Source organism: Ranitomeya imitator, chromosome 1 (assembly GCF_032444005.1).
Source record: "Ranitomeya imitator isolate aRanImi1 chromosome 1, aRanImi1.pri, whole genome shotgun sequence".
NCBI lineage: Eukaryota > Metazoa > Chordata > Amphibia > Anura > Dendrobatidae > Ranitomeya > Ranitomeya imitator.
This window is the reverse complement of record NC_091282.1, coordinates 667,433,386-667,460,648: the sequence shown is the minus strand read 5'-3', so window position 1 is coordinate 667,460,648 and position 27,263 is coordinate 667,433,386. Positions and strand designations below refer to the sequence as shown.

The window sequence follows — 27,263 nt, the reverse complement described above, 5'->3', positions numbered from 1 at the left end:
AGCAGATTTGGACTCATGTGGTGGACAATTTGACATTGTCCCAGGAGAAGGCTCAACGTTTCGCTAACCGCCGGCGCTGTGTTGGTCCCCAACTTCGTGTTGGGGATTTGGTTTGGTTGTCATCTCGTCATGTTCCTATGAAGGTTTCCTCTCCTAAGTTTAAGCCTCGTTTCATTGGTCCGTATAAGATTTCTGAAGTTCTCAATCCTGTGTCATTTCGTTTGGCCCTTCCAGCTTCTTTTGCCATCCATAATGTGTTCCATAGGTCGTTATTGCGGAGATACGTGGCGCCTATGGTTCGCTCCGTTGATCCTCCTGCCCCGGTGTTGGTCGAGGGGGAGTTGGAGTATGTGGTGGAGAAGATTTTGGATTCTCGTATTTCGAGACGGAAACTCCAGTACCTGGTCAAGTGGAAGGGTTATGGTCAGGAAGATAATTCCTGGGTTTTTGCCTCTGATGTTCATGCTGCTGATCTAGTTCGTGCCTTTCATTTGGCTCGTCCTGATCGGCCTGGGGGCTCTGGTGAGGGTTCGGTGACCCCTCCTCAAGGGGGGGGGTACTGTTGTGAATTCTGTTATCGAACTCCCTCCTGTGGTCATGAATGGTACTTTGGCGAGTTCTGTCCATGGACTCCCTCTGGTGTGTTGTGAATTCTGTTGTCGAGCTACCTCTTGTGGTCGTGAATGGTACTTCGGTGAGTTCTGTCCGTGGGCTTCCTCTGGTGGCTGTGAGTGGAGCTGCTGCTTCTGAGGTTCCTTACACAGGTGACGTGGTTTATCCTTTGGTTGGCTTCTCTATTTAACTCCACTTAGATCGTTACTCCATGCCAGCTGTCAATGTTTCTGCATTGGTTCAGTTCGCTCTTGGATCTTTCTGGTGACCTGTCTACTCCAGCAGAAGCTAAGTTCCTGATAGTATCTAATTCGTTCATTGTTTTCTTGTCCAGCTGGATATCATGATTTTGTCTTGCTAGCTGGAAGCTCTGGGATGCAGAGTGGCACCTCCGCACCGTGAGTCAGTGCGGAGGTCTTTTTGCACACTCTGCGTGGTTTTTTTGTAGGGTTTTGTGCTGACCGCAAAGATACCTTTCCTATCCTCAGTCTATTTAGTAAGTCTGGCCTCCCTTTGCTAAAACCTGTTTCATTTCTGTGTTTGTGACTTTCATCTTAACTCACAGTCAATATATGTGGGGGGCTGCCTTTTCCTTTGGGGAATTTCTCTGAGGCAAGGTAGGCTTTATTTTCTATCTTTAGGGCTAGTTAGCTCTTAGGCTGTGAAGAGGCGTCTAGGTCGTGTTAGGTACGCTCCACGGCTATTTCTAGTTGTGTGATAGGATTAGGGGTTGCGGTCAGCAGAGCTCCCATTTCCCAGAGCTTGTCCTGTGTGAGTTTAACCATCAGGTCGTTCGGGGTGCTCCTAACCACCAGGTCCATAACATGCCCCCTATGTCTTCTTAGGAAATTTAAGGTAGACAGCCAACCTATAATTAACTGTCCTGCGGAGTTTGAAGTAAGGCCTAAAGTCAGTTACTCCCGCGGTGTTCCGGCCACCGGCTACGCGCCTCAGTAGGATGTTGCCTCGGTCTCACGGCACGACTCCTACTGGTACTCCTTTTTGCTTGATCTCGTTTACACTGTTCCACAATATCCTTCGCTTCTTGTCTCTTTCTTAGGATACCGCCGCAAGGTAGTGCAGGTGCGGTTCCGTAACGTTCTGTTCTGTTCGCTAGGCACCTGCCAGGTTCCCACGCCTGACAGGGACCCCCCTGTGTCTTCTCCCTGCAACACCCCCTGCCACAGGATGTTGCCTGAATCCAACCCAGTCAGCTTCTGACTAACTTTCTATCCAACCCCTAGTTTTACCAGTGTGAGGAGGGGCCCAATAAATAAAGCCTTTTGCTCCCCCTAGTGGCTGGAGTGTGAAGTGTAATGTGTACTGGTGATACCTGGTCAGGAGAATTCCTTCAGTGCCATCAGACGTACCATCACTCCCCTTAGTGGCAGAGTGTCATACTGCAACGACCAGATCTATGGGGCGCTGCATAACGGTACCTTTAACCCTCAATGACAAAAGCGAGCACGGACGCTAATCAGTGATATGCATCTGATCAGCGGCTTGGTGGCTGTAGGATGCACAAATGGAGTGGTGCAAAGAGGGGGGGGAATATAGACAGAGACAAAAAAGTCCTCGAAAACAGTGAACACGAGTGACGATCAGTGATTTCATCAGCGCTTGGCGGCTGCAGGACACATGCACAGAGGTGGTGCAAAGGAAGGGGAAGAAAAATAGACAGGGGAGAAAAATAGACAGAAACAAAAAAGGTATTTGAAAACAGTGAGTAAAGAGGGGAGAGGGGGATTGTGGTAGATTAGTAAAGATCGGGGATCAAGAATGGATCAGGGAAGAATCAGAAACGTCTTCTTTCTTCTTTAGCAGCAGCACCAGCAGAAGTGATGGCACAGGCTTGAAAAAGTATGTGGCACCACAAGGCCCTCACAGTGCTCAGAACGATACAGTGACCACCCTGTACAAGTTCACAGCTAGAATGAGGAGTTATACAGAGTGTTCACCGTGGGGTCAGATGGCGTCTGTGCACTCTGGTGCGATGGACGTCATAGTCCTATCAGAGCTGGCCCTGGTGATTGCCAGAAACTCTGAAACTGCTGTGATTGGCTGTTCAGAAGCGATCATAGTTGCGGGGAGGATGTCGCCACCCCTGGGACAACGACTCCATGTGCCCTGCTGCAAGATTCAGCAGGCACTTAAATGTGATCACCGAGACTGCAGTCCTGGTGCTACATTAAGGATATGACTTATCTGTACGTCCAATGTACCTACCGACCTGGACATATGGATGCCAAAGGTCGTTAAGGGCTTAAAAGATCATGGTTTTCAGCAGCATGTTGTCCTGTGTAAACAAGATGTGCTTCCGAGAACAATAGCACCCTATGAGAGCAGAATGATCTATTACTCCTTATTGTACAGTATGTGTATCTGAAGTCCAGTCATTATGTTATGGAAAGTTTGACAGATATATAGGCTAGCAAAAAAGAGAAAATCTTGCCTAGATCTATCAGTATATCCACTAAATGCACAAAATTACAAGTGTGGAACAATATTAATTGTCTAAAAACACCCTCATTGTCAAAATGTTTATCCATACCAGAAAAACACTAAAGACAACTGATGATAAAAACAGTCACACTGATGGCACATTGATAACAAACTGATGAAAACTCGGGCGACACACTGATGGAAAACACTGATACTCACCGTTACTGGTTATACAAATGCTTGTTTTATACGGACGACTGAAGGAGGTCTAACAGTGTGGTCACATCAGGAGACACCCTCAGCAAGCAGCAGAATCACAGTGGTAAGCATGTACTACTTTGGCCCACGCTAGAGCCTTCAGCTCGATCTCGAGCCATAGTGACTTGATGGATGAACTCTCTGTAGGAAGATCGACTCTTGTGCAAGACTAGATACATCCACCAGGGTCTTTTCCACCATTATCTTGATATTATCAAGCCATTGGGTTTTTGGTTTTCCATTTTGCCATAATTGTAGCACAACAAAATTGATGTTCAAGCATGGCACACTGTCACAATATTTTATTGTCAAAGTCCCTGTTTCAAAAATAAGTTTTTAACAGAACATTTTGGCGTTTGGGATGCCCCATGACGTAATCACACATATTTAGCTAGTGGGGTATCTTTCTCCTTGATGACATTACCCAATTTTGCCCCGTATTCACATGTAAAGCGCCATGGAATAAATGGCGCTATAAAAATGTATAATAATAATAATAATTGCACCAATTCATCAGAATGCACAACCCAGGACAAATCGATTAATTCCCAATATCATCAATTTTAAGCGTGTCCTGAAACCACATTTCTTTACATTGGCCTATCGCCCCTTCTCACTTATATAACTGTTCCCATTTTGCCCTTAAATATTTTTCTTCAAAATCCGGACCTTCGTAGCATCTATTCACACCCCCTCTTGCACTTAGTATCCCTCTGTGTCTGTACTGTACACATCAACTGGCTGGTGACTGATTCATGCAGTGTTATGTGAACACTTTTTACCATTTACCTTTTGTGTCTCCTCTATTTCCTCATAGACTGTAGCTTGCGAGCAGGGCCCTCTCTCGTTTTGGTATCTGTTGAATTATGTGTTACTCTCTAATGCCCTTATTGTCTGTACAAGTCCCCTCTGAAATCTAAAGTGCTGTGGAATATGTTGGCCCTATAGAAATACAAATTGCTATTATTATTATTATTATTATTATTATTATTAAATGCTGAATGATTTGTCTTCTACTTTGTAGAATTGTCTTGGCAAGATAAGATGCTGTCTGCCCACTCGGGTCTGCAATACCAAGATGCCGGAATACCTACATGGCTATTCTGTTCCAAGGTGCTGTCTACGCACTCAGCTCTACTATTACAATGTGCCTGTATGTTTACATGGCTCTACTGTTCCAAGGTGCCAAACTACAAACATTTTGTCATTTTTTTATTTAAATTTCTACGTATTCTTGGCTCAGAGATCCAGTGACTCATGCCCATGTCTGTATGGGTATGCATACATGGATAAATCTCAATCATTGATTAGGATCATCCACTGATAATCTTTTGTCACAAACCTATTTACGGTACCAATCTGATTAGCTCTTCCTTCTGATGATTGAATGTTCATTGGTTCCTATTTTGTGTATGGTGACCTAAATGGGTAACGCCTCCTTTCTCTTAGATCATATGGCCAACGACTATCCTACCAGTCCATCACTGACGGGACTATGGTTTAGTTGGACAGGTAGAGTGATACCAGTATGTCAGCAGTCTCTCTTCTTCATTTCTGCATTATTTTGCTGACTGAATGGTAAGGGCTAGAGATGTGGTCAACCCACATGTAAAATCTACAAGAGAAACCAACAAAATCTTTTGACCTTCTAATAATAGATGCATGTTTTGTTTTATGAATTTTATTCTTTTATAATGTAATTAATGTAGGACTTCTCAAAAGAAAAGTGAAAGAGGAAAACAGATTTTGTGGAAAACAATAGTTTCCCTACTGTTTCCAAAGTTTCTGACGTTGTGGGCATGTCCTCCATACATGAATAAAGAAGCCTTAACAGACTTACTGTAAGTGTCACTTGTAACAAAATGTAGAACCATCATTTAATAATTTACTCACTTTGCTTGATCTTAAACGTGAGCACAGGTTTTAAAGTACACAATTATTGGAATTAGCTCTTCCATTAAAGGGATAATCTCAATTTTGGTCGTTTCCCCTATCCATGCTATGCTGGAGTCTGATCACTGGTACCTAAACCAATCTCGAGAACTGGGGCTCTGAAAAGCGTTGTATAAATGGAGCGGTTGTTGATCGATCACACTACCACCCCGTTCATACTTATGGGAGTGCTGAAGGCCAATTGAGCGCAGGGCTTGGCTATCTCCCACAGTTCCATTAGGAATGTAAGTAACAACAGTGAGCATAATTGACCAGCACTCAATTTACACTTTTAGGGTTGCCAGCCTGTGAGAACTTGGAGTGTGCACTGTCTAAAATTTTTACAGTTGGCCATTCCTACTTTTTGAGACTACCCTTTATCATACATTACCTTAGGGGGAATATTAGGTAGTGGCTGGGAAATTTTTCCAACACCTTCAAGAGTATGGGAGGTCTTCCCTTTCCTCAGGAGTCTTCTGTATGTTCCAGAAGAATTGGCTATTAACCCTATGATCATACTGTACTGCATACTCAGAATAGAATAAGGGGCCTTACGAAAAAAGGTCCTAATATTCATTTAGTTGGCAAGATAGCCATTTATAGCAGGACATCTTTATAATATTGGAGTTATCGACACCTATTAGTGTTCTTATGACTAGGTTCCCAATAAACTTGTCATAGTGCCATTACCTGGTCATACTGCGCAGACTCTTGCACTAGGTGTGTTTCGCTGGAAGAGGAGCAGCAGGGGAGCAGTCAGGTGAATATCATTTATCACATTATACCATCTAACTTCCCTATTGCTGGATGTTCGCCCTATGGATTGTCTAATTGCGGCATCTGTTGTCTATCCTTATGTCTTGGTGGGCATGATGCTCTAAATGACGTGAGTTAGTCATTCCTTTGCTGACTTTTTGTTACTTTATTTGTAAACCCACCGCATTCATAGCAACTCTCTCCATCAGGCAGCACTCTTCATTCCCATCAGTAGTGCTGACAGACGTGCTGGGTTTTGTCAGCGCCATTATTGGACTGATCAGGTGGTTTAGCTGACCGGCCAACCACTGGTGGCCAATAATCGCTCTCGGGGATCTATTTAATCTCTGTGTCTTGTCACTTGTGCCAGCTATTGCATGTTTTTGTATACTAACCAATTGCTACTTTGGGATTGATACTGTGTCCTGTCTTGTTCTCTGTATCAGTGGGGAACCCAGCAGTCAGACCACCAGGATTCAGGATGTTATTCCCCATCTTATAGATCATGGATATCTTACAATCTTCATACAAACCCTTAATCCCTTCCTCTGACTCCATCGTTCAGCATCTACTCAGTAGACGCAACTCAGGCGGCCCCCAGGTCCAGATCTCTGTCTTTGGATTAAAGGGGGAAAATCAAGACGCTTGCCCTTGGAAGCCCGCTTTGATTTGACCGATAGCATTGCACACAGCTGACGTTCCTATCTGGTATCACAATGTGTTAGAACTTTTGGTAAATCTACTACATTATGTGAGTATGCCACTCCTAAGAGTTACAAATCAGCTTGGTTACATCCGAATGAACATGAATAGGAACGTGACCATATAAACAATATTTAACGCAGCAGTCGCTGAAGGAGGGTGCTGTATGTGAGACATAGAGCGAGAGGAAAGTATCCTCATATTACTGGGACAGAGAAGGCAGTGGGTAGGACATAATGACTGTAAACCACATTGTTATTGGATAAGGCTGGTTACATACACAATGTACAGGACACAATGACTGGAGGGAAGGCGGCGAGTATCCAGGACACAGTGGGGGAGATGTGTTGATGTAGAAGTGACTGCTCCTCCTGCCAATCACAGCCTGTCCCTCCCCGGCAGCAGACACAGCTCTGTGCACTTACATGCACTTTAATGAACACAATTCTCAGCTACCAGGAGGGAGACTCTCAGGAGTGAGTACTCTGTGCAAGCTTTCTGCTTTACACCTGATCAGGAATTGTGGGGAGGGGGCTTTATACTGTATTAGTTCTGGAACCAGGGCAGCTGGTAGTTTTTGTAAACTCTTCAGTGGTGGGAAAAGGGTCCTTGTAAAATCAGTGTACTTGGAGCAATGGTCTTTGTGACAACACAATTGAGATAGTGGGGCTGATGGTGTTGTCACAAGTGCTAAGCATTTTCTAAACCTCATCCTATAACTGCTTTTTCTGTACTTTAAATGGTTGTGTTGACTTACTGTGATTTATAGGGTCTTGGAAGGCTATCACCAGGCAGTTCATGCATAATTAGACTTGGCACAGTTTACCAATAAGGAAACTTTATATAGAGGGGGTTTGTTTGATAAAATAACTTTCTGGAAAGCTGTTGACTTATTGTGTGACTTTCATTATTATTCTTACCGACTAGAGTGGTTGGGTGATTGGACAGTGAAACTTCAAGAGAGTTTTAATAGAAGTTACTGTAACTTCTTTTTCTCAGTTCACTCAACAATTTCATCTCTTAGGGTGATGGTATCATTATTGGCATCTCAAGATATTCCCAGTTTTCTCCACCTGAAAGGTGTAGATAGAGTTTGCTACATCTATCTTGATGGGTTGACTGGTTTTGACCATCAGCCCATCCAACAACTCAGGACCTCTTACTTGTTGATGTCCTATACTGCAAATCACAGTGTCATGAATCACATCCCAGGACTATCTTAGTCCTCTCCTACCTTGGGACACATAAAGTGTTTGTTGTACCTATCAGGATCGGTTTACAGTTTTTAACCCTCAGCATGACCAGCAGCTAAGAATCTCATATTAGGTGATGTCCTCACACTTGTAATGATGATGTCATTAATCACATCCAAGGACTTTCTTGATTTTCTCCGCCTCTACAGATCAGAAAGGATTTCTTATACCTATCATGATGGGTTGACAATTTTTCGACCGTCAGCACATCCAATAGTTAAGGATCTTTTATTAGGTGATGGAAATGATGTAATTAATCCTAATACATACTTAATTTACTCCTTTCCACCTCGGTATTGTAGAAATGGTTTCTTACAATGGGTAATGTGAATAGAAAGGTACCAGCTGCCCAGTATAAGCAAGCAGGTCAAGTTGGTCTTCAGAAAAAAAAAAAGAGCAAGTCTTAAGACAGAAATGATTGTAAGCAATCATACAATCGTGACATTAATTATGAGATATTTTGTAGTGCTTTGTGAAATTTTCTACTGATTGTTGACCAGTAAACATATTGGTGGATTTTGATCTTTCACCGTGCCAGTTCTGCTATGTGCACACATATGGGTAAGTAATGCCAGCAGAAGTGACCCACTGCCAAGGAAAAACAAGCAGCAGATGTCAGGCTCAAATCAGCTGTATCTACTCTACACCAGGCAGCTGTTAACCGCACATCTGGTTTTGATCTCATAGCAGCTGATCGTGATGATTTGCCATGCACTAAATGCAGGCGGTGAACGGGGATTATACGATCAACCAGTACAGACAGTAATGTAGCAGTGAACATAGAAAGTTACCAGTGCTACCAATAAACCTGTAGCTGTAATGTATGTGGCATATGCTCCTTTGTTCAGATTTTGTTGCTTACATGGCATGGGACATACGTAAAAATTGTATGGGTCCAGTCACTGAGAACCCCAGAATAGCTAGAAAGAACAAACAAACAAACCCACTCATTCTTCTTCTATGACCCATCAACCTAAGAATTTGTAGCCTTCAAATTATGCCACAGATCTCTCTATTGACTTAGGAAGAGTTTTGAGTCTACCGATTTGGGGTTAGAAGCTGTTGGACCACCACTAAATCTACGACTCAAGTTATGTTGACAAGGTTGCGAATAGAAACATAAAGAAGACCCTTTTACTAGATGTTTTATTTAAATGGAGTACCTCCTCCAATTGCCACTGTTCCACTGATTCTGGAACGTTTTTTCTTCTGTGCCCCTCCGTTATAAAATTCTATCCCAAGATGCAAATTTTCTCTTCAACCAACTGGGCCGATAATGCAAAACGTCCCTGTGGGCGTTTGCTTTCCTTTTCTCCTATGAGGCTGGACAATCGAAACACAGCCGCACCCACAGGGAAGTTTTGTGATACACTCCTAGTTGGTTGAAGGGAAATTTTGCGTCTAAATTACATGGGGGCAGAACTTTGGAATGGTGGGACACAGAAGAAAAAGAAAAACTGTTCTGGAATCAATGGAGCAGTGGTAAATGGAGGAGGTCCTGGTGAAAGAACATCTTTTAAGAAGTCAGTTTCACAAATTTCCTAAAACCTCTTTGACATCTTTGCCGAATTCTTTTTGTCGTTATTAGAATGTTTCTAGATTAGCAAGTAAAAGTGACAGTCACTCACTAATCAGTAACTTTATGTTTTCTGATCTGCCTTAACGTGATGGTAATCCCAAGGTAAAGATGTTGGCTTACTAGAGTTTGCTTGACAGATAGAAAGTTATTTTTAGCAAATCTCCTAAGTGATGTCATCACACTGGCAATGATGATGTCATTATTCACATCCTATGACATTCTCAGTTCTCTTCTCTGGTGTGCAGAAAGAGTTGAGTACACATCATGATAGGTCGATAGCTTTTAACCCTGCATTTCTCATGTCAGCTTCTTTTAATTTTTAAAGACGCTATGAGAGAATTCTTAATAAATAGAAAACAGTCCATCTTATGTCTTAAGGCTCCATACAAATTAGATTACCGTTGTCTGAACCCTCCATATCATACATTGGGAAAGGTAAACCATCTAATATATATGGGGGCTTCTGACTCTTCATGAGAAGGATCGGCAGTATGTATCCAAGCACCCAGTTATTTTGTTCTCCCTTTGAGAAAAGCCACCGTCCGGGGGCATCTACCAGCAGCTTATCCCACTGAGTCATGTGTATGGGAGAGTCAAGAGAGATAGTTGGCTGGATGCTTAGTCTGCCGACAGCTAAGATATATGAGTAACTTTAGGTCTGATTCACACATTTGTGTTTCATCATGAGAGTATGAAAAGCGATGCACGGGTCAGCAGAGGGACTCGTCGTAACCTGTCACTGACAGTTTTATAGGTATATATGAAGCTGTCAAGTTTGGGTCTGCAGACCCACAGCTGGTCCGTACTCGTACTGTGAAACTCAGATGTGTTAATCTGTTCTTATCTGAAGTGGAGAACTCTCTAAGGCCTCTTTCACGTGTTTGAAATTTACTTTCCAAGTACAGATTCCCCGTGGGTCTCATGACAAAAGCTCAAGAGCCTCATAGACATACATGAGGCTGTTGAGTTCTGCTATGTAAACCCATGGCTGGTCCAGAATTCATTGTCCGTACTCAGACTGTGAATGTCAGAAGTGTGAAATCAGCTTTAGGCTGTGTTCATACATATATGTATCACGGTCTGTGGTTCCCAGATTGGCTGAGGGGCTCCTGACCCGATATCAACGGCCTCAAGGCATTTATAAGACAGTTACGTTTCGGTCAGCAGATCCGCAGCAGGCCCTTATGGATATGTGAATCCAACCTTATCTGGAACTGAGGCCGGTTTCACATGTTCAACATTCACTGTCCAAGTACAGACCCCTTGCAAGTCTCCTGACCAAAAGTCAACGGCCCCTTACTCATATATGAGTCTGTTTAGTTCAGGTATGGAGACTTTTGGCAGATCCAGACATTATGGTCCATACTGGAATCATAAATCTCGGATCCAAACATTCATGTATCATGGTCCGAGTACAGTCCGTGACTCATCGGCTGGCTACTGGTCTCCTGACCCGAACTTGACAGCCTCATTTATGCTTACGAGACAGTTGAGTTTTGGTCAGCGGACCTGTGGCTGGTCTGTTTAGTCAGACCGTGACACATAAATGTGTGAATCCAGCCTGATTCTGAAGGACCCAGGTTGTTTGAGTAGCACCTCACTAAGAACTCTTTAATGCTTCATTTCACCTGTGGTGGCGCTGCACGCCATGTTTGGTTCTCCATGAACTTTTAAAATAGGAAATTTCTCAATTAGACTTCCGAAATTAGATGTTTTTGATGAAATATGTACTCTTTACTGGAGACTCCGGGACAAGGGACTTATTTTTGGAAACAAGAAAGAAACAATGAAGGGAAGTATAGAGGAGGCTTCATTGCTGATGTTTTTGTTAGTGATCAGCTGCTCTCACAAGCGTGTTCTGCTTTCAGCCTCCAAACATGACTCAGCAGCGCCGAGCTGACATGTTAACTCCCACAATGCAATGCTGCACAACATAGAGTACTACTTTCACAACATTGCTTGGACTTGCATCGCGGTCACAACTTAGAGAAGTAAATAACAAAGAAAATACATGAGGGTGGGGGGACGTCACCAAAATGAAAGTAGGAAGTAGCTAAAATAATGACGTTAGAGAAATCATGGAAGGCAAAAAAAACAAGATGGATTCACATCTGAAATACATTAAAGGACACTCCAGATTCAGAGACTAAGCATATTTACTGTCTAGTAAATATTTCTGCAACTTTTTACTATTCGGCCTTGGTTATCAAAAAAGTCTAAAAGAAGAAAACATTCTTGTCGCCCGTAGCAACCAACACCTCTTTATAAAATGAAAGCTACACAGTGATTGGTTGCTATGGGTAACACACAGTTGTGATAAATCTGCCCCAGGTTTAGCAATTTCTTGCTGTTTTTTAAGATCTCTGCTTCTGGTTATTGTGTGGGAACTTTTACGTCATGTACACACGTAGTGTAAGTTCTGAAATATTTTTTCCAGCTGTATTCTTTTTACGCAATCTATTGCATTTAACAATCCAAACAAAAGGGATGTGATTTCACAAAAACTCCTCAAGTGTGCAATTTTGGTGCTTTTTTTTCACTATTGTCTTTTGTGGGCAGCCTGAAAAAAATGTGTGCGTTAGTGCAAAATCAGAACTTTTCTATCAAAAAACACTTCTTCAAAGGCACATGAATTAAAGGGGTAAACACATCTAAAGACAAAGCAAAGGAGCAATAACCACGGAAGATTTTTATTGCAGAAAGCATGCAGATAATAAGCATTAGAAAAGAAATAGCGCAACATTTACGCTACATGTGAACACAGCCTGACTGTTTACTCACAAGGATAGTGTATCTGGCCTGTACATGTGGTAGAGAGATCTGATTACTGTTCTGTAATGAACCATGCACCTACGGGAGAGGCATATGACTGGGACAAGTTTACATTTGCTGGATGTAGACAATGAAGGCATCCACTTCAAAATCCAAGGCAAGAGACTTTTTGTAGTGCTCGTGAGTAAAGTTAGTGCCAACTTATTCGCAGGAGCAGTGGCCACTGGACTGGAGCCACGAGAATCGGCTCTTACCTGGTGGCATCCATGGCTCCTCTTTTTATTTGCAGGCCTGGCGTGGCACCACTTATTTGTCTCGCCACAATGGTGACATCATACTAGGCCCCCATATCAAAGTTATGAGGCAGTTCTCGGGGCTGCCCTCCAGCAACCACCGGCATGGCCACTAGAAAGGGTCATTTCGCACCAACTCCACTGGCGGGTATGAAGGCCAACATAGTGAACCAGCTGTTTTCAGAAAGATGTATGACGGCCTCCTGAATCTTCCAGAGGAGATAAGAATTGGCTTTGATTTAATTCTCCTGATCATTTTTCTCTTGCAGGTTGATGAGCTGCTACCGGATGATTCTGGCAGCGGCCTACCATAGAACACACATAGACTCTCAGCCGAGCTGAGCATGTGCTTGGGAAAGATTGCAGTTGACCGAGTAAGCTTTTGGCCAACAGTTATCTAAGTTGTATGGCCATGTTAAGTATGGGTCTGTTTACACTGTGCGGCTACAACACTTGACAGAAGTTTGCTGGAAAAACCATACGTGGCTTTACGGCAGTGACTCTCATTAGCACAACACTGGGCAATCCATGGTAAAACCACATATACTTTTGTGTCTTGTTTGCTGCCCCAGCAAAGTTGCTGTATCTGAATATTTCTGTAGGATTTATTCAAACTATGCTGTTTAGTCGCAGCACAGAACCCAGTGTCAGATAAGGTAAAACTGCCTTAGTTCGTAGCTAAGGCCTCTTTAACACTTCCGTCGTTTCAGAACCGTCGCAATCCGTCGTTTTGGGAAAAAAACGGATCCTGCAAATGTGCCCGCAGGATCCATTTTTTTCCCATAGACTTGTATTAGCGACAGATCGCGACGGATGGTCACACGTTGCATCCGTCGTGCGACGGATCCGTCGTGTTTTGGCGGACCGTCGTCTGGAAAAAACATTCAATGTAATGTTTTTTGTCTTCGTCGGGAAAATGTGACGCGATGGATCCTGCGGCATATGTCGTTGACTAGAATGGAAGCCTATGGACACAGGATCCGTCGTGACACATCGTATGACGGAATCCAGCACTGGAATCTGTTTTTTTATATTGAGCATGCTCAGAATCAGGAATTTGTAGCCAATTGGTCAGACAGGCCCCAAATCTATATAAACCTGGCCTGGGGCGTCACCCCCAAATGTGCCAGCAAGACTCCTGCCAGCCTGAAGACAGCCAACCAGTCAATATATTGGTTTCCCTATTTTCCAGTAGCCAATCACATTTGGGAGACTCCCATTTTTAGGCATGGAAAACAGATCCGTCAAAAAAAACGGATGAAACGGATGGTAAAAACGGACAAAACCGATGCAACAGATCCAGTTTTTCGATGGAACCGTCTAGCGGATCTCTCGAAATACTGGATGCGTAGCATCCGGTTTTCACTATTTTTGACGCATACGTCGCGCCGACGCATTGTGACGAATTAAAAAAAATGGAAGCGTGAAAGTAGCCTAATTCCCTATACACACATCCATATAAAATAGTACGTTTTCATCAGAGTTTGGGATCAGTGTGTCATCAGTGTTTGGGATCAGTGTGTCATCAGTGTTTCATCTGTGTTTTTCGAATATGGATAAAGAAAGAATTACGGTAAATTACTAACCTACTCCTATACTTTGCAATGTTAAACATGTGCTGTACATGTACATCCGTGTGCTGTACATGTTTTTTTAGGGACCCATGGACTCGTATTGGCTCTTGTCATCCATGCTGCTGGATGTCCTTCGAGTGTGGGAAAAATTCAGAAAAGTTCCCAGGCTCGAGTTCATATGAGGACAACCAGCAGAGGGCGCCTCACCGCGAATGAAGGTAACTATAGGTCATTGACCTAGTTTCCATTCATTCGCTGGGGTTTTACAGCCAGGAGCATAGCTGCATTATAGCAGAGCTCCTGGTTGTAAAAAAAAAATAACCCCCTTCAGATGGATCTACAACGTGGGACGTTACAGATCCTCGGAAGGTATGTATATTGTTGGTTTATTATTTTTTCTTTGTCACAGAGCGAGGGTCTTCAGCGAGTGGATTGAGAGTAGAATAAATTAATACAACAACCTTTGTGATTTTTTCATTAAATTAATTTTTAATAATGTGTGTGTTTTTTTGAACCCTTTACTAGTATTGGATTAATAATGGATAGGTGTCATAATTGACGCCTCTCCATTATTAATTTGGCTTAATGTCACCTTACAATAGCAAGGTGACATTAACCCTTCATTACCCCATATCCCACCGCTACACGGGAATGGGAAGAGAGTGGCCAAGTGCCAGAATAGGCGCATCTTCCAGATGTGCCTTTTCTGGGGTGGCTGGGGGCAGATGTTTTTAGCCAGGGGGGGCCAATAACCATGGACCCTCTCCAGGCTATTAATATCTGCCCTCAGTCACTGGCTTTACTACTCTGGCGGAGAAAATTGTGCGGGAGCCCACGCCAATTTTTTCCGCCATTTAACCCTTTAATTTAATAGCTAGAACGGCCAAATTTTGCACCTACACACTACTAACATTAGTAGTGTGGAATATGCAAAAAAAAAAGGGGGATATGACATGGTTTACTGTATGTAAACCATGTCTCATATTATGTCGGGTTTTTGAAGGAGATCGCAAAAGCCGGCAATTGAATTACCGGCTTTTAAGCTATCTCGCGCTGGATGAAATATAAATATATATATATATATATATATATGTGTCTCACTAACACATTATATATATATATATATATATATATATATATATATATATATATAGACAGTATATATGTTTTTATTATTTTTTGAGCACATGGATCCCTTGTATGTCCGTATGTCGGTTTTGCAGGCCTGCGAGAAAATCTCGCAGTACGGATGCCATATGGATTACATACGGAGGATGCCATGCGCAAAATACGCTGACACACCCTGCCTACGGAGGAGATACGGACCACTATTTTGGGGACTTTTCACCGTATTACGGCCGTAAATTACGGACCGTATTTTTATATGCTGAGTGTGAGGCCGGCCTTAGAGTTTTCACTCTGGCTATGTGCACATGGTGACTTTTTCCCTGTGGAAACCACCTGAACTGTGTGCATATAAAGGAGGATTTGGAGAGCTTCCTCTCAGTTTTTGCTCCCCAAAAAAATTCATGTGCACGTAGCCGCTGAGTAGTGATGAGTGAATGTGCTGGGATAAGGTGTTATTGGGACATGCTCGGGTGCTAACCAAGTGATTTTGACGTGCTTGAAATATATGTTTGAGTCCTCGCGCCTCCAAGTCTCGCGGCAGTTCGACTACTGCAACACATGCAGTAATTGCCTGTTTATCAGGCAATCCCTGCGTGTGTTTTTGCTGTCGAACTGCCGCGAGACTTGGAGGCGCGAGGACTCAAACATATATTTCAAGCACGTCAAAATCACTTGGTTGCCACCCGAGCATGTCCCAATAACACCTTATCCCAGCACGGTCACTCATCACTACCACTGAGTGTAAACTGTGTGGAAACTCTCCAAAAACTCCTCAAAACCTTTGAGTTTATGCTCAGTTTCCGTTCAAAAACTCAGCAAAACCACAGCAATTCAAAGAAAAACCGCGTGCAATTAATCATCTGTAAATAAATCAGGAGAAAAATCAGCAGCAGATCAGTGGCAATATCCGATTTATACATGGATTTGTCACAAGTTTTGCTGCAGGTTTCACTCTATACATTAAAAATTACCAAAAATACATTAGTAATATTGCAGAAGAAATATATGAAAAGGGTATCACTCCCTGGGCATCAGTGCTCAGTGCTTCTGTAACTCCATTTATATCTAAAGAAGTCACAGAGACGACTTAGGCTACTTTCACACTAGCGTAGGTACGGGGCCGTCGCCACGCGTCGGCCCAACGTACCGACGCAAACTGCGAGAAAAAGAACAATGTGGGCAGCAGATGCAGTTTTAAAATGCATCCGCTGCCCCATTGTAAGGTCCGGGGAGGAGGGGGCGGAGTTCCGGCCGTGCATGCGCGGTCGGAAATGACGCACCAAAAAACATTAGATGGAACGTTTTTTTTGTGCCGACGGTCCGCCAAAACACGACGCATCCATCGCACAACAGATGCGACGTGTGGCGATACGTCGCAATGCATCGCTAATGAAAGTCTATGGAGAAAAACGCATCCTGCGGGCAACTTTGCAGGATGCGTTCTTACTCCAAAACGTAGCATTATGACGTACGTCAAAAAACGCTAGTGTGAAAGTAGCCTTAGTTCAGCCACACTGGGCTGCTTCTTGGCCATGACAGGCTGTGATGAGAGTAAACCTTTAATGTGTTGAATGACTGTTGCCGTCCACAAGATTGCATACAACTGAATGCATTGTTCTGGCCTGCAGATGTGACTCAGGAGTTAAAATCAATCAGTAGCATTGCAAAACGCCCTGGGCTAAAAGGTGATAGGAGACACATGACCTTCATGTACAATTGCACAGACACTGCATAGAATGAGATAATCTTTTCCTAGAAGCAATGTCTTTGTACACAAGACACGTGTGTAATGATTTTGCCATGTATGAAACCGGAGGCATACATAAGTGCATTAATTCCATCTTCAGAGATAGCTATTGCTGGATACAGCTCGCAAAAGCAAGCACTTTTGCCATTTACTGCTTCAAAAAATTTGCTGCCGTTCTTGAGATAGTAACACTTTTCTTTTGATTACTGCTTGTTGCCCAGGAGACCGACCACTGCTGGTGTCTACCTTGTAAACATTGCACAAGAGTTAACAGTTCACTCCAGCGATCCTGAACAGCTTCAAACAGTGTTTACAAGCTCAATAGAAAAGAGCATGTAAGCACTGAGCAATGTTTTGCTCTCTAGTAGCAGTGGCCGGTCTCCAAGGCAACGAGCTATAAATAAAAGAAAAGTGTTAATATCTCAGGAACGGATGAAAATTTTAATAAGCAGTAAATTGCAAAATTGCTTGTATTTGCAAGGACTGTCTGACAATACCCATTTATGAAGATGGGAATAACCCCTTTAAGGAAGGGAACATGTACAACTCTGTGCATGAGCTCCTTTTACAGGCAATCTGACATCAAGATTGTGGGTATAAAACTACTGCCAAGATATTATAGACCCACCTTTACTAGAATGACTCCATAGGATCTTCACTGTTAACACACTAGTCCTGAATGGATTATCGTCCCACTTCACAGAGCTAGCAGTGTTGCCTTTCCACCTGGCAGTACTGTCCACACCAAGACATGGCTTCCACAGTAATGCCATTCTCCCCTACTCAGGGAAATCAGACAGTGAGCAATCAATCAAGCTAAATTTGCTGGTGCTGGGTGAGGAAACAAGCCTTGAAGACAGAGGTTCGTTAAGTGCTCTGACACGCCCAGAGCACTTAACATCTATTTGCTCATTTCTTGGGAATGTAGTAATATTTAGAAGGTGTTGATGGATTTGGCTTTCAAAGGCCTGCTTGCCCATATATGTGATTGTGGGGGACATTGATCTTACTGACAGATTTCCATTAATAAGTTTGCTTTGGTATGTTTCACAAAAGTTATTAATCTCTTCCCTAAAGGTTCGGATCTTAGTTGTATGGGCTTGTAAGTTCATTCAAATCACACAAGTTCTGTTCCCACTAATGGGACGGCATCAGATTCTGACAGGTCAAATATCCACTTGAAGTCACTGGAAAATTTATATAAAGATAGTAAAATTAAATAAGACAGGAGTGCAAACAGAATAAAGGCACCGATACTCATCAGATGAATGGCGCATAAAACTGCCATTTCACTGGAATCGATGGATCATCTAACGTGTACAGGTGGCACTGACTCTCCTTAACAGCACATATTGGGTTAAAGAAGGGTCCTGTGTGTTAGACGTCAAGGTTCTCAATACTTTTGAGGTTCCTGGCTGCTTCTTACTCACCTCCCATAATTGAGGGCACATGCATGCTCAAGGAAGTTGGCATCTGCACCTCGATTCAAGGCATTTTTTAACAGTTGGTGAGATGATATACAACTGCTTTATTTTCAGAACTGACCCTCTTGGAGGAGTGGTGTATTCTGGCAACTTTCTGATAAAATTGTTCATTCCTTAGCTCTTGAGTTTCGCTCCCTATGATTGGTAGCTAACTACCCATTTCTCACTTCTGTCGTTCATAGTCTAGATATGGACCATGATGTCCAGAATGACCCAGAGTTTCCTGACCCAAACTCAACAGCCAGTAGGAGGCGGTGAATTCAGGTCAGTCCATACTCAGGCTGTGAACGTCAGACGTGTCTTACCCCCAGACCCTTCATCCGGGCATGCCTTCAAGTGATCATTACTGATCAGTAAAATCCCATAATTGCAAACAAACAGTCATTTTTAATTAGTTTTCTAGTCTTGGTTTGGGGTACAGGGAGCACAGAGGTCGCAGTCATACTTATCCTGGTGCCTGGCAGGCTCCAATGGCCCTCGAGCTGTAGAAGAAGAGACTCGTTATATAAATTTCACATGCCAAATGGGAGTCTTACTCCTCTTTATTGGCACGGGAGCTTCAAATTAAGTCTCTGCCTTCATTTATCTTCTATTTTGAAACAGAGATTTCCTAATTCACTCATTAATTCCAAAATTTCTCCCTCCCCACAAGCTGTTTTACTGATGACCCTGACAAATAAATGAAGTGCCATGGAGCCATACTTATGGCCTACTAATTAACACCAGTAGGAAGTTTACATTAGATGCTCATTAGTACCTTATAAAATGCTTCCCAGAAAATGCTGTGCAGTTCCTCCTAAAATAGCAAATAAAGAAAGTGTACTAATCTCCACAATGGAAGCTTTACTCAACGACTAATAAGCTTATCTGTATAACTGTACTTATAGGGAGTAAGGAAGCAGCTTTCACGTCCTTGCCTTAATGAAAGAGTGCCCCAAGAAAGTTCAACTTAAATTTCTTTATTTGCTGACTTACAAAATAAATTTACACTTTATCATCCGGCTCACAGCCGAAATGTCTGCATCAGCCTGTGCCATTGGCGGCTGCACCACCGTATAACTCACAAGTGCTGTAATGGCTTTGCTTTAATCTTGGCTCTGGCCTCTGCTCAGACTCACACAGACCTGACATACACAGAGCCTCCTGCTCTGCTGCTTGCAAACCAAACACTGACTCAAATCTTACCTGAAAGTTTAAATGGAAATCATAGACATGGGCAACACCAAAGACCCGAAGTGGAGGGAGAGATCCATCCCATTATCTTCCCACAGATCTCTCCAAAAATAAAAGCTTCTTAAATCTGACTTGGTCAAGTTGTTTGGCCCAATCCAAAGTCTCTTTTATTTAGCGTTGTAACCACAGCTGTGGCTGTAATCACAATGCTCTCCTGCGGGTTCAATATGTTTCTATGCACATCCTGGGGGGCACATAACGACCCTCGTATATATGATTCCCCTCACTGCCTCACAATGGATAACAGTAAATCCCTATTAGATGACCAGCTCTATCCTCACCTACTGTATTCTCACCCACCCCTTGTAGATTGTGAGCCTTCGCGGGCAGGGTCCTCACTCCTCCTGTACCAGTTATGACTTGTATTGTTTAAGATTATTATACTTGTTTTTATTATGTATACCCCTCCTCACATGTAAAGCGCCATGGAATAAATGGCGTTATAACAATAAATAATAATAAATAATAATAATAATATTAGATTAGGACCACCCACTGGACTCCAGGGATTTCCATAAAATATCATCAATGTTAAATTTTTACCAATAAACCTTGCAAATAAAAGCAGACACTTGACAGGTTTACTTTAAAGGTGCCCTGTTCTCAATATATCTGCTCCTGGATCCAGTGTCCGCGTTTTGCTTGTGTTCAACACAGGACAGAGTTTCTTGTGTCTGCACATCATTTGTGTTATGCTAGAAGGGGAATGGCTGACCACTTATTTCAGTTGACAAGCCAGCTTTTTTCTTCAATGTAAGCTAGTTACTAATATATTTCATTTACCCAAAGTGCTCCCATCTTCAGATATCAGGTTTGGGGTCTGTTGTGAATTCTGTGGCAGAGCTCCCTCCTGTGGTCACAAGTGGTACTTCGGCTGATTCTCTCTGTGAGCTTCCGTTGGTGGAGGAAAGTGGTACTGCGGCTTCTGAGTTTCCTTCCTCAGGTGATGTGGTGAAGTCGTTAGGTGCTGCTCTATTTAACTCCACCTAGTGCTTTGATCCTGGCCTCCAGTCAATGTTCTAGTATTGGACCTGTTTCCTCCTGGATCGTTCTGTGGCCTGCTGCTCTGCATAGCTAAGTTCCGCTTTGCTATTTTGTTTGCTGTTTTTTCTGTCCAGCTTGTCTATTTGTTTTTTCCTGCTTGCTGGAAGCTCTGGGACGCAGAGGGTGTACCTCCGTGCCGTTACGGAGGGTCTTTTTGCCCCCTTTGCGTGGTTTTTGTAGGGTTTTGTGTTGACCGCAAAGTTACCTTTCCTATCCTCGCTCTGTTCAGAAAGTCGGGCCTCACTTTGCTAAATCTATTTCATCTCAACGTTTGTCTTTTCATCTTAACTCACAGTCATTATATGTGGGGGCTGCCTTTTCCTTTGGGGTATTTCTCTGAGGCAAGGTAGGCTTATTTTCTATCTTCAGGCTAGCTAGTTTCTCAGGCTGTGCCGAGTTGCATAGGGAGCGTTAGGCGCAATCCACGGCTGCCTCTAGTGTGGTTGGAGAGGATTAGGGATTGCGGTCAGCAGAGTTCCCACGTCTCAGAGCTCGTTCTATGTTTTTGGGTTATTATCAGGTCACTGTATGTGCTCTGACCTCTATGTCCATTGTGGTACTGAATTACCTTATCATAACAGGGGTCCCAGTAGGCCAACTTCTGGCTTGTTCCCGACACACACCTTGCTTGTGAATTGGGCTACCAGCTTCTTTCGATAGCAAAGTGAGCTCCATTTTCATTTGCCACCATGTAAAGAGAGAAGGGGACTGGCTTAGCTATTAAACAATGCATTATATCTAAGAAATAATATTTTATGATGGTTTTTTTTAATCCTTTATTCCTCTGTAGTTCTTGTTTAACATCTGTATGGTACATTACTTATTAGTGTTGTACCTGTTATATAATTCTCCATCATTTCTCTATTCTGCCAGGGTTATTGACATGACAACGGGTATCCGTGACTCCTGTGAGCTCTAGTATAAAACCATTTACCTTACCTTATGACACCCCGGAGTAACGGCCACCTCCCCCTTTCCTGTGACAGAGGATTACCCCCTATTAAACACATGACAATTAAATTGGATTAATTGGCCACAGCAGCCGTTTATTAAAATTTAACATACAACAATATAATAACAGTAAACCCCGGAAGTGGATGGTCCTCGAAGCCCGAAACCAGTATTAACGTTTTTCAGCCAACCGTCCCACCTATTTTGGCCTTATATCCACCTTACCCCCAGCCGCTAAGCACCAGCTCGGAGGCAAACTCCACCCGCCAGGCCAAAACCGCACACCAGTTTGTGGGTCCCCCAATAATCCCCTCCACGGGATTATCCATACCCCTTTTACCATTTCAAATTACCCCGGGGAGTCCAGGACCTATTGAGATCCCCCCCCCCCCGGCAATTCGCCATTTTCCACTTCCACCAACTTCGAGGACCACCACCCCAGCCATGCTGCTGCGACATAAGATCATCCATACTTAAATTTACATAAGTACATTCATAATGTTAAGCATCCTAGCTCTAACCTCATACTAACAACAGTTGCTTCTACCCTTGAACCTTAACTACAAAGGGAGGGTGGGTGGGAGCTTCTCTTCTGTGGCTGGTGAGTACCCAAATGGTTGCCCCCTCCACGTGGCCACCCCCTTTTATATAGCCCCCCCCTGCCCTGTCTCCGACCCCTCCTTCCTTTTTCAAATTCAAAAAACTCTGTCCCTCCTCTTAGCTTCTGTTAACCCTATAACCCCCCAACTTCCTACGAGCTCCCTATTGTCCCACGTCACCCTGTCATGGCGGACACCCCCAAGGGCCAGAGGCCCAATACGGCCTTTCTTGACAACGAGTATCCGTGACTCCTGTGAGCTCTAGTATAAAGCCATTTACCTTACCTTATGACACCCCGGAGTAACGGCCACCTCCCCCTTTCCTGTGACAGAGGATTACCCCCTATTAAACACACGACAATTAAATTGGATTAATTGGCCACAGCAGCCGTTTATTAAAATTTAACATACAACAATATAATAACAGTAAACCCCGGAAGTGGATGGTCCTCGAAGCCCGAAACCAGTATTAACGTTTTTCAGCCAACCGTCCCACCTATTTTGGCCTTATATCCGCCTTACCCCCAGCCGCTAAGCACCAGCTCGGAGGCAAACTCCACCCGCCAGGCCAAAACCGCACACCAGTTTGTGGGTCCCCCAATAATCCCCTCCACGGGATTATCCATACCCCTTTTACCATTTCAAATTACCCCGGGGAGTCCAGGACCTATTGATATCCACACCCCCCCCCCCCCCCCCCCGGCAATCCGCCATTTTCCACTTCCACCAACTTCGAGTACCACCACCCCAGCCACAAACATAAATGTACTAACCCCTTAGCCATTTATGTCCCTCCACACCTTCAAAGCTGTTTCGATGCCCTCCTGGATCGCCAGACACCACATGTCGGTACCAACTGCATTCAAGTGCACCCCATCCAACCTCCAATAACCTCCCGTACCGGACTCCAAATTTATATGACGCACCACTACCGCTCCGTTCCTTGCCATGAACCTCGAAACAGCTTTGTTTACCTTAATCCTTGCCCTGTTCACCCCTTCTGGTGACCTAGCACCCCGCCAAACCTTCCGCGGTACGATGTCCGACCACACCACCAAGACCTTTGGAAACATCGCCCATAACCTCAATACATCGAACTTAATGTCTTTTATAAGTTCCCTGCATGGCCTTTTTCCGAGGTCATTACCCCCCAGGTGAATAACTAAAATTTGTGGGACCTGGTCCCAACGCACGAAACGATGGAAGTCCGGTAAAAATTGACTCCAAGTCATCCCCCTTTTCCCGATCCATCTCAGCTTTGCGACGTCCCGCGAAAAACCCAATTGGCGGCCATCCGGGCGAATCGCTGCCCTCTCCGCCGCCCAGAACACGAACGAGTGTCCCATTATCCACACCAGCCTTCTATCGTGTTCTGTAAGAGAATAAACATTAACACCGATCATTTCGAGAAAACCCACCGAATACGTGACCATGTAAAATTAAACCAGATCCGGGCGAACATAAGACCGGAACCTTTCTGATTCCCACCGCCCAATTCTTTTAACCACTTCATCCCCCAACCCTCTCCTGGCTGCTTCCGTTGCAGCCCCTATCCGGAATGAATGGCCGCTATACTTCGCTGGCGAAATCCCCCCTGTCTCCAAACACTTCCGAAAAACTGAAACAAATTGGTAGCGCGACAAGAACGAACCATCTGCATGAACCAACAGTGGATCGGGTAATACACCCCCTCTTATCAACCTATCCACGCAGATTACCGGGCACAATGGACAATTTGGAACTTGAAATAACACTAATTTGCACCCTTTGCCAGTTACATCCGTTTTTGACGACCTGATAAACACCACTACCTTGTCAGACGTAACATCCACGTCTTCTCTCCGTAAACCCCCTCCCTTAAATCTTGAAGGGCTAACCAACTCCCCCAAGCGAAATGCCCCAAAAAACGCCAATGCAAAAGCCGCTTGGAATAAAATTACTTCCCAATCCGAAAAACAAACCGCTCGTAATTGCCTTCCGATTGTCAACAGCACCTTAAAGGAGACCGGTCGTCTACCATCGAATGACTTCTGCCCTTTTTTCAAACCTTTTACCACTTGCATTACCATAAATGATTTTGTCTCATCGTTTAAACCTCTAGCCCTGAAACCAAATGCTAAACCAGCTAGAAACTTACTCACTTTGGACACCGACCAACCGGATTCCCACACATGCCCTACTAGCAACAACAGCTTGCTCTCGTCGTCCATAACGGACCCGTAAGACACCTTCCAACTTTCCCATGTACTCCAGGCCTGCTCGTACTGCAGCCAAGACCTTTCTGACAGTGATCTAGCAAATAGCTCCTTCACGGCCCTAAAGGCAGGTTCCACAGCTCCGCTGGACATTCCCGGCACACTGAATCCAAGTAAGGCCTCGGCCCTTGAGACTGATGCCACTGTGAATGGAAAAGAACATCATCAGCATTAGTAGGCTCAATTGCCTTGCAATCCACTACAATCCACAAGTTGAGCTTTAGCCCCAAGAAAACCAAGTGCTGCAGTAGCCTAACTACTTTTTGAGACTCTGCAGACAGCGAATTGATGGCTTCCACGACAGTCACATTTTCGCAAGAAAAACAGATCTTTTTATTCATCACTGACTCGCCCCACACTGACAACGCCACTACTCGAGGAAATAACTGTAATAAGACCCGGTTTTGTAATAAACCTCGTTCGCGCCAATCGAGTGGCCACTCCGCCACCAACACCTGACCGCGATACCACAAATTGAAACCACGCTTTTCAATCACGTTAATGCTAAAACCTAGATCTACTGCGTTTTCCACTGTTTGAATCCAAATGGATTTGCCATTGTATTCCTCTAAGAAAAGAGCCCACACCTTCAAATCCTGTTTCAACTCCTTAGTCAATCTGATGAAATGCAGGGGAGACTTTACCCCCACCGTCGCCAAAGACAAATGGCGACAAAATGCGCGGCCCATTGGCATAATTCTGCAAGCAAAGTTCAGCTTGCCCAATAAAGATTGCAAATCGTGCAGCGTTATCTTGCGCCGGGTACTTGCTTTTCTCACTTCTTCCCGAAAAGCAACCAATTTGTCATCAGGCAATCTACATTCCATTGCAACGGTATCAATTTCTATGCCTAGAAAACTTAGTGTCGTCACTGGCCCAACCGTTTTATCAGCCGCTAATGGAACTCCGAAACCTTTTGCTACCCTCTCCATTGTGTGCAGTAGAATCGAGCAAGCCGCGGACTGTGGCGGGCCTACAAACAAGAAATCGTCAAGATAATGCAAACACGAATTCAAACCAGATACATCCTTAACCACCCATTCCAAGAATGTACTAAACGTTTCAAAATAGGCGCATGATAGCGAACAGCCCATGGGAAGACAACGATCAATGAAAAAACCTCCGTCCCAAAAACAGCCTAACAGGTGCATGCTCTCCGGATGCACTGGTAACAGACGAAACGCCGCCTCGATATCCGTTTTTGCCATCACAGCACCCCTACCACACAACCGTACCAGATTAATCGCTGCATCGAAAGACATGTAAGAAACTGCACACAGTTGAGGATCAATACCGTCGTTTACTGACAGACCTTTTGGGAAGGATAAATGGTGAATAAGCCTAAATTTGTTAGGCTCCTTCTTCGGAACCACTCCTAGCGGTGACACCCTCAAATTACTGATTGGAGCCGTTGGAAAAGGTCCGGCCATCCTACCCAGATCAACCTCTTTTTTCAATTTTTCAGAAACAATGCTAGGAAACTGCAGTGCCGACTTTAGATTCTTTCTTGACAAACAAACATCCTGCTCAATAAACGGAATTTTAAAACCGTAACCAAAACCTTCCCTCAAAAGTGACGCTGCTGCTACATCTGGGTATCTATTTAGATAAGCTTCCATCGCGTCTAGCCGCACCGGTGTCTCCCCTTTTTTCAGCACCGTCTCCCCCTCTTGTTTTTCCCCCTCTGAAACATCTAGCCGCCCCGTGTGTGCCCCCACAACTTGAGCATTCGTGCTTGTACTTGCACTTGCTCCCAAATCTACATGTCCCCTCATTAAAGGAGAAATACAGTCCCTTCTGCATTGCGACCGAGTGTCCTGACTGCCCTGAACCCCCGGCGCCCCCCTGAAATGGCTTCCCTGATTCGCTCTAACCGGTGCCATAACTCTCATCCACAGTGCTATATCCTTATGATCCCAACGTATACCTGGTCGTACCGCTTTGCGCTGCCTGAACTGCTCGTCGTACCTTAACCATCCCAAACCGCCATATACCCTGTAAGCCTCCCCAATCGCGTCCATATAGCAAAAAAGTCCCGAACAATTTTCGGGTGCCTTTTCGCCTATCACGCTTGCCAATATAGCAAACGCCTGCAACCAGTTTGAAAAAGAACGAGGGATTAGGCGGTACCGCCTCCTTTCCTCATCATCTTTCTTGGAATCGTCTCTTCTTAACCTATCCAGATTAAATCTTTCCAACGGTAGTAATGAAAAAATATCTACGTAATCCCCCTTCCAGATCTTTTCCTTCACCTCCTCCCGCAAATGTGACCCCAGCGGTCCCTCAAAACAAACGTATACTTCGCTCCTAGCGGAATCATCCAGACGCACCGTGTCCTCATTTTCCTTATCTTTGCTAGCCCCTTCGTTTTGGCCTCCCGCGTCTGCTGACCCCGTCCCCCTTCCTGCTTCACTGCCGCCCCCCCCTGATGTAGCTGCGACCGCTGTACCCTGGCCCCCACACTGCGACACTACCTCAGGGCTTGTTAACCCCCCTATCCCCACTGGCCCTTCCGCGATTCCTAACCACGCCGCTGCAGGTGACCCCCCCCTTGAGGGCCCCCGTACCATATTCTGGCTAAATCTCTAAGGCCATGTAATATTAGGCCCATCCCCCTGCTAGCCCCCCCCCATAAATAACTCCCGTTCC

The 27,263-nt window shown here is 44.2% G+C and overlaps 1 protein-coding gene across 4 annotated transcripts in view; it reads left to right on the top strand.

Moving 5' to 3' along the window:
- The first annotated feature begins 7,046 nt into the window (after positions 1-7,046).
- The window catches only part of BMF (Bcl2 modifying factor), a 91,589-nt gene continuing 71,372 nt past the window's right edge, over positions 7,047-27,263 (top strand). The window contains exons 1-3 of one of the 4 annotated variants that reach the window (XM_069729391.1): positions 7,143-7,178; positions 12,869-12,973; positions 18,715-18,796. In XM_069729391.1, the coding sequence (XP_069585492.1) occupies positions 18,729-18,796 (68 nt within the window). In that variant the 5' untranslated portion in view covers positions 7,143-7,178; positions 12,869-12,973; positions 18,715-18,728. Of the gene's footprint in view, positions 7,179-12,868; positions 12,974-18,714; positions 18,797-27,263 lie in introns of all 4 variants that reach the window. The other 3 variants (XM_069729399.1, XM_069729416.1, XM_069729408.1) reach the window with 3 other exon arrangements.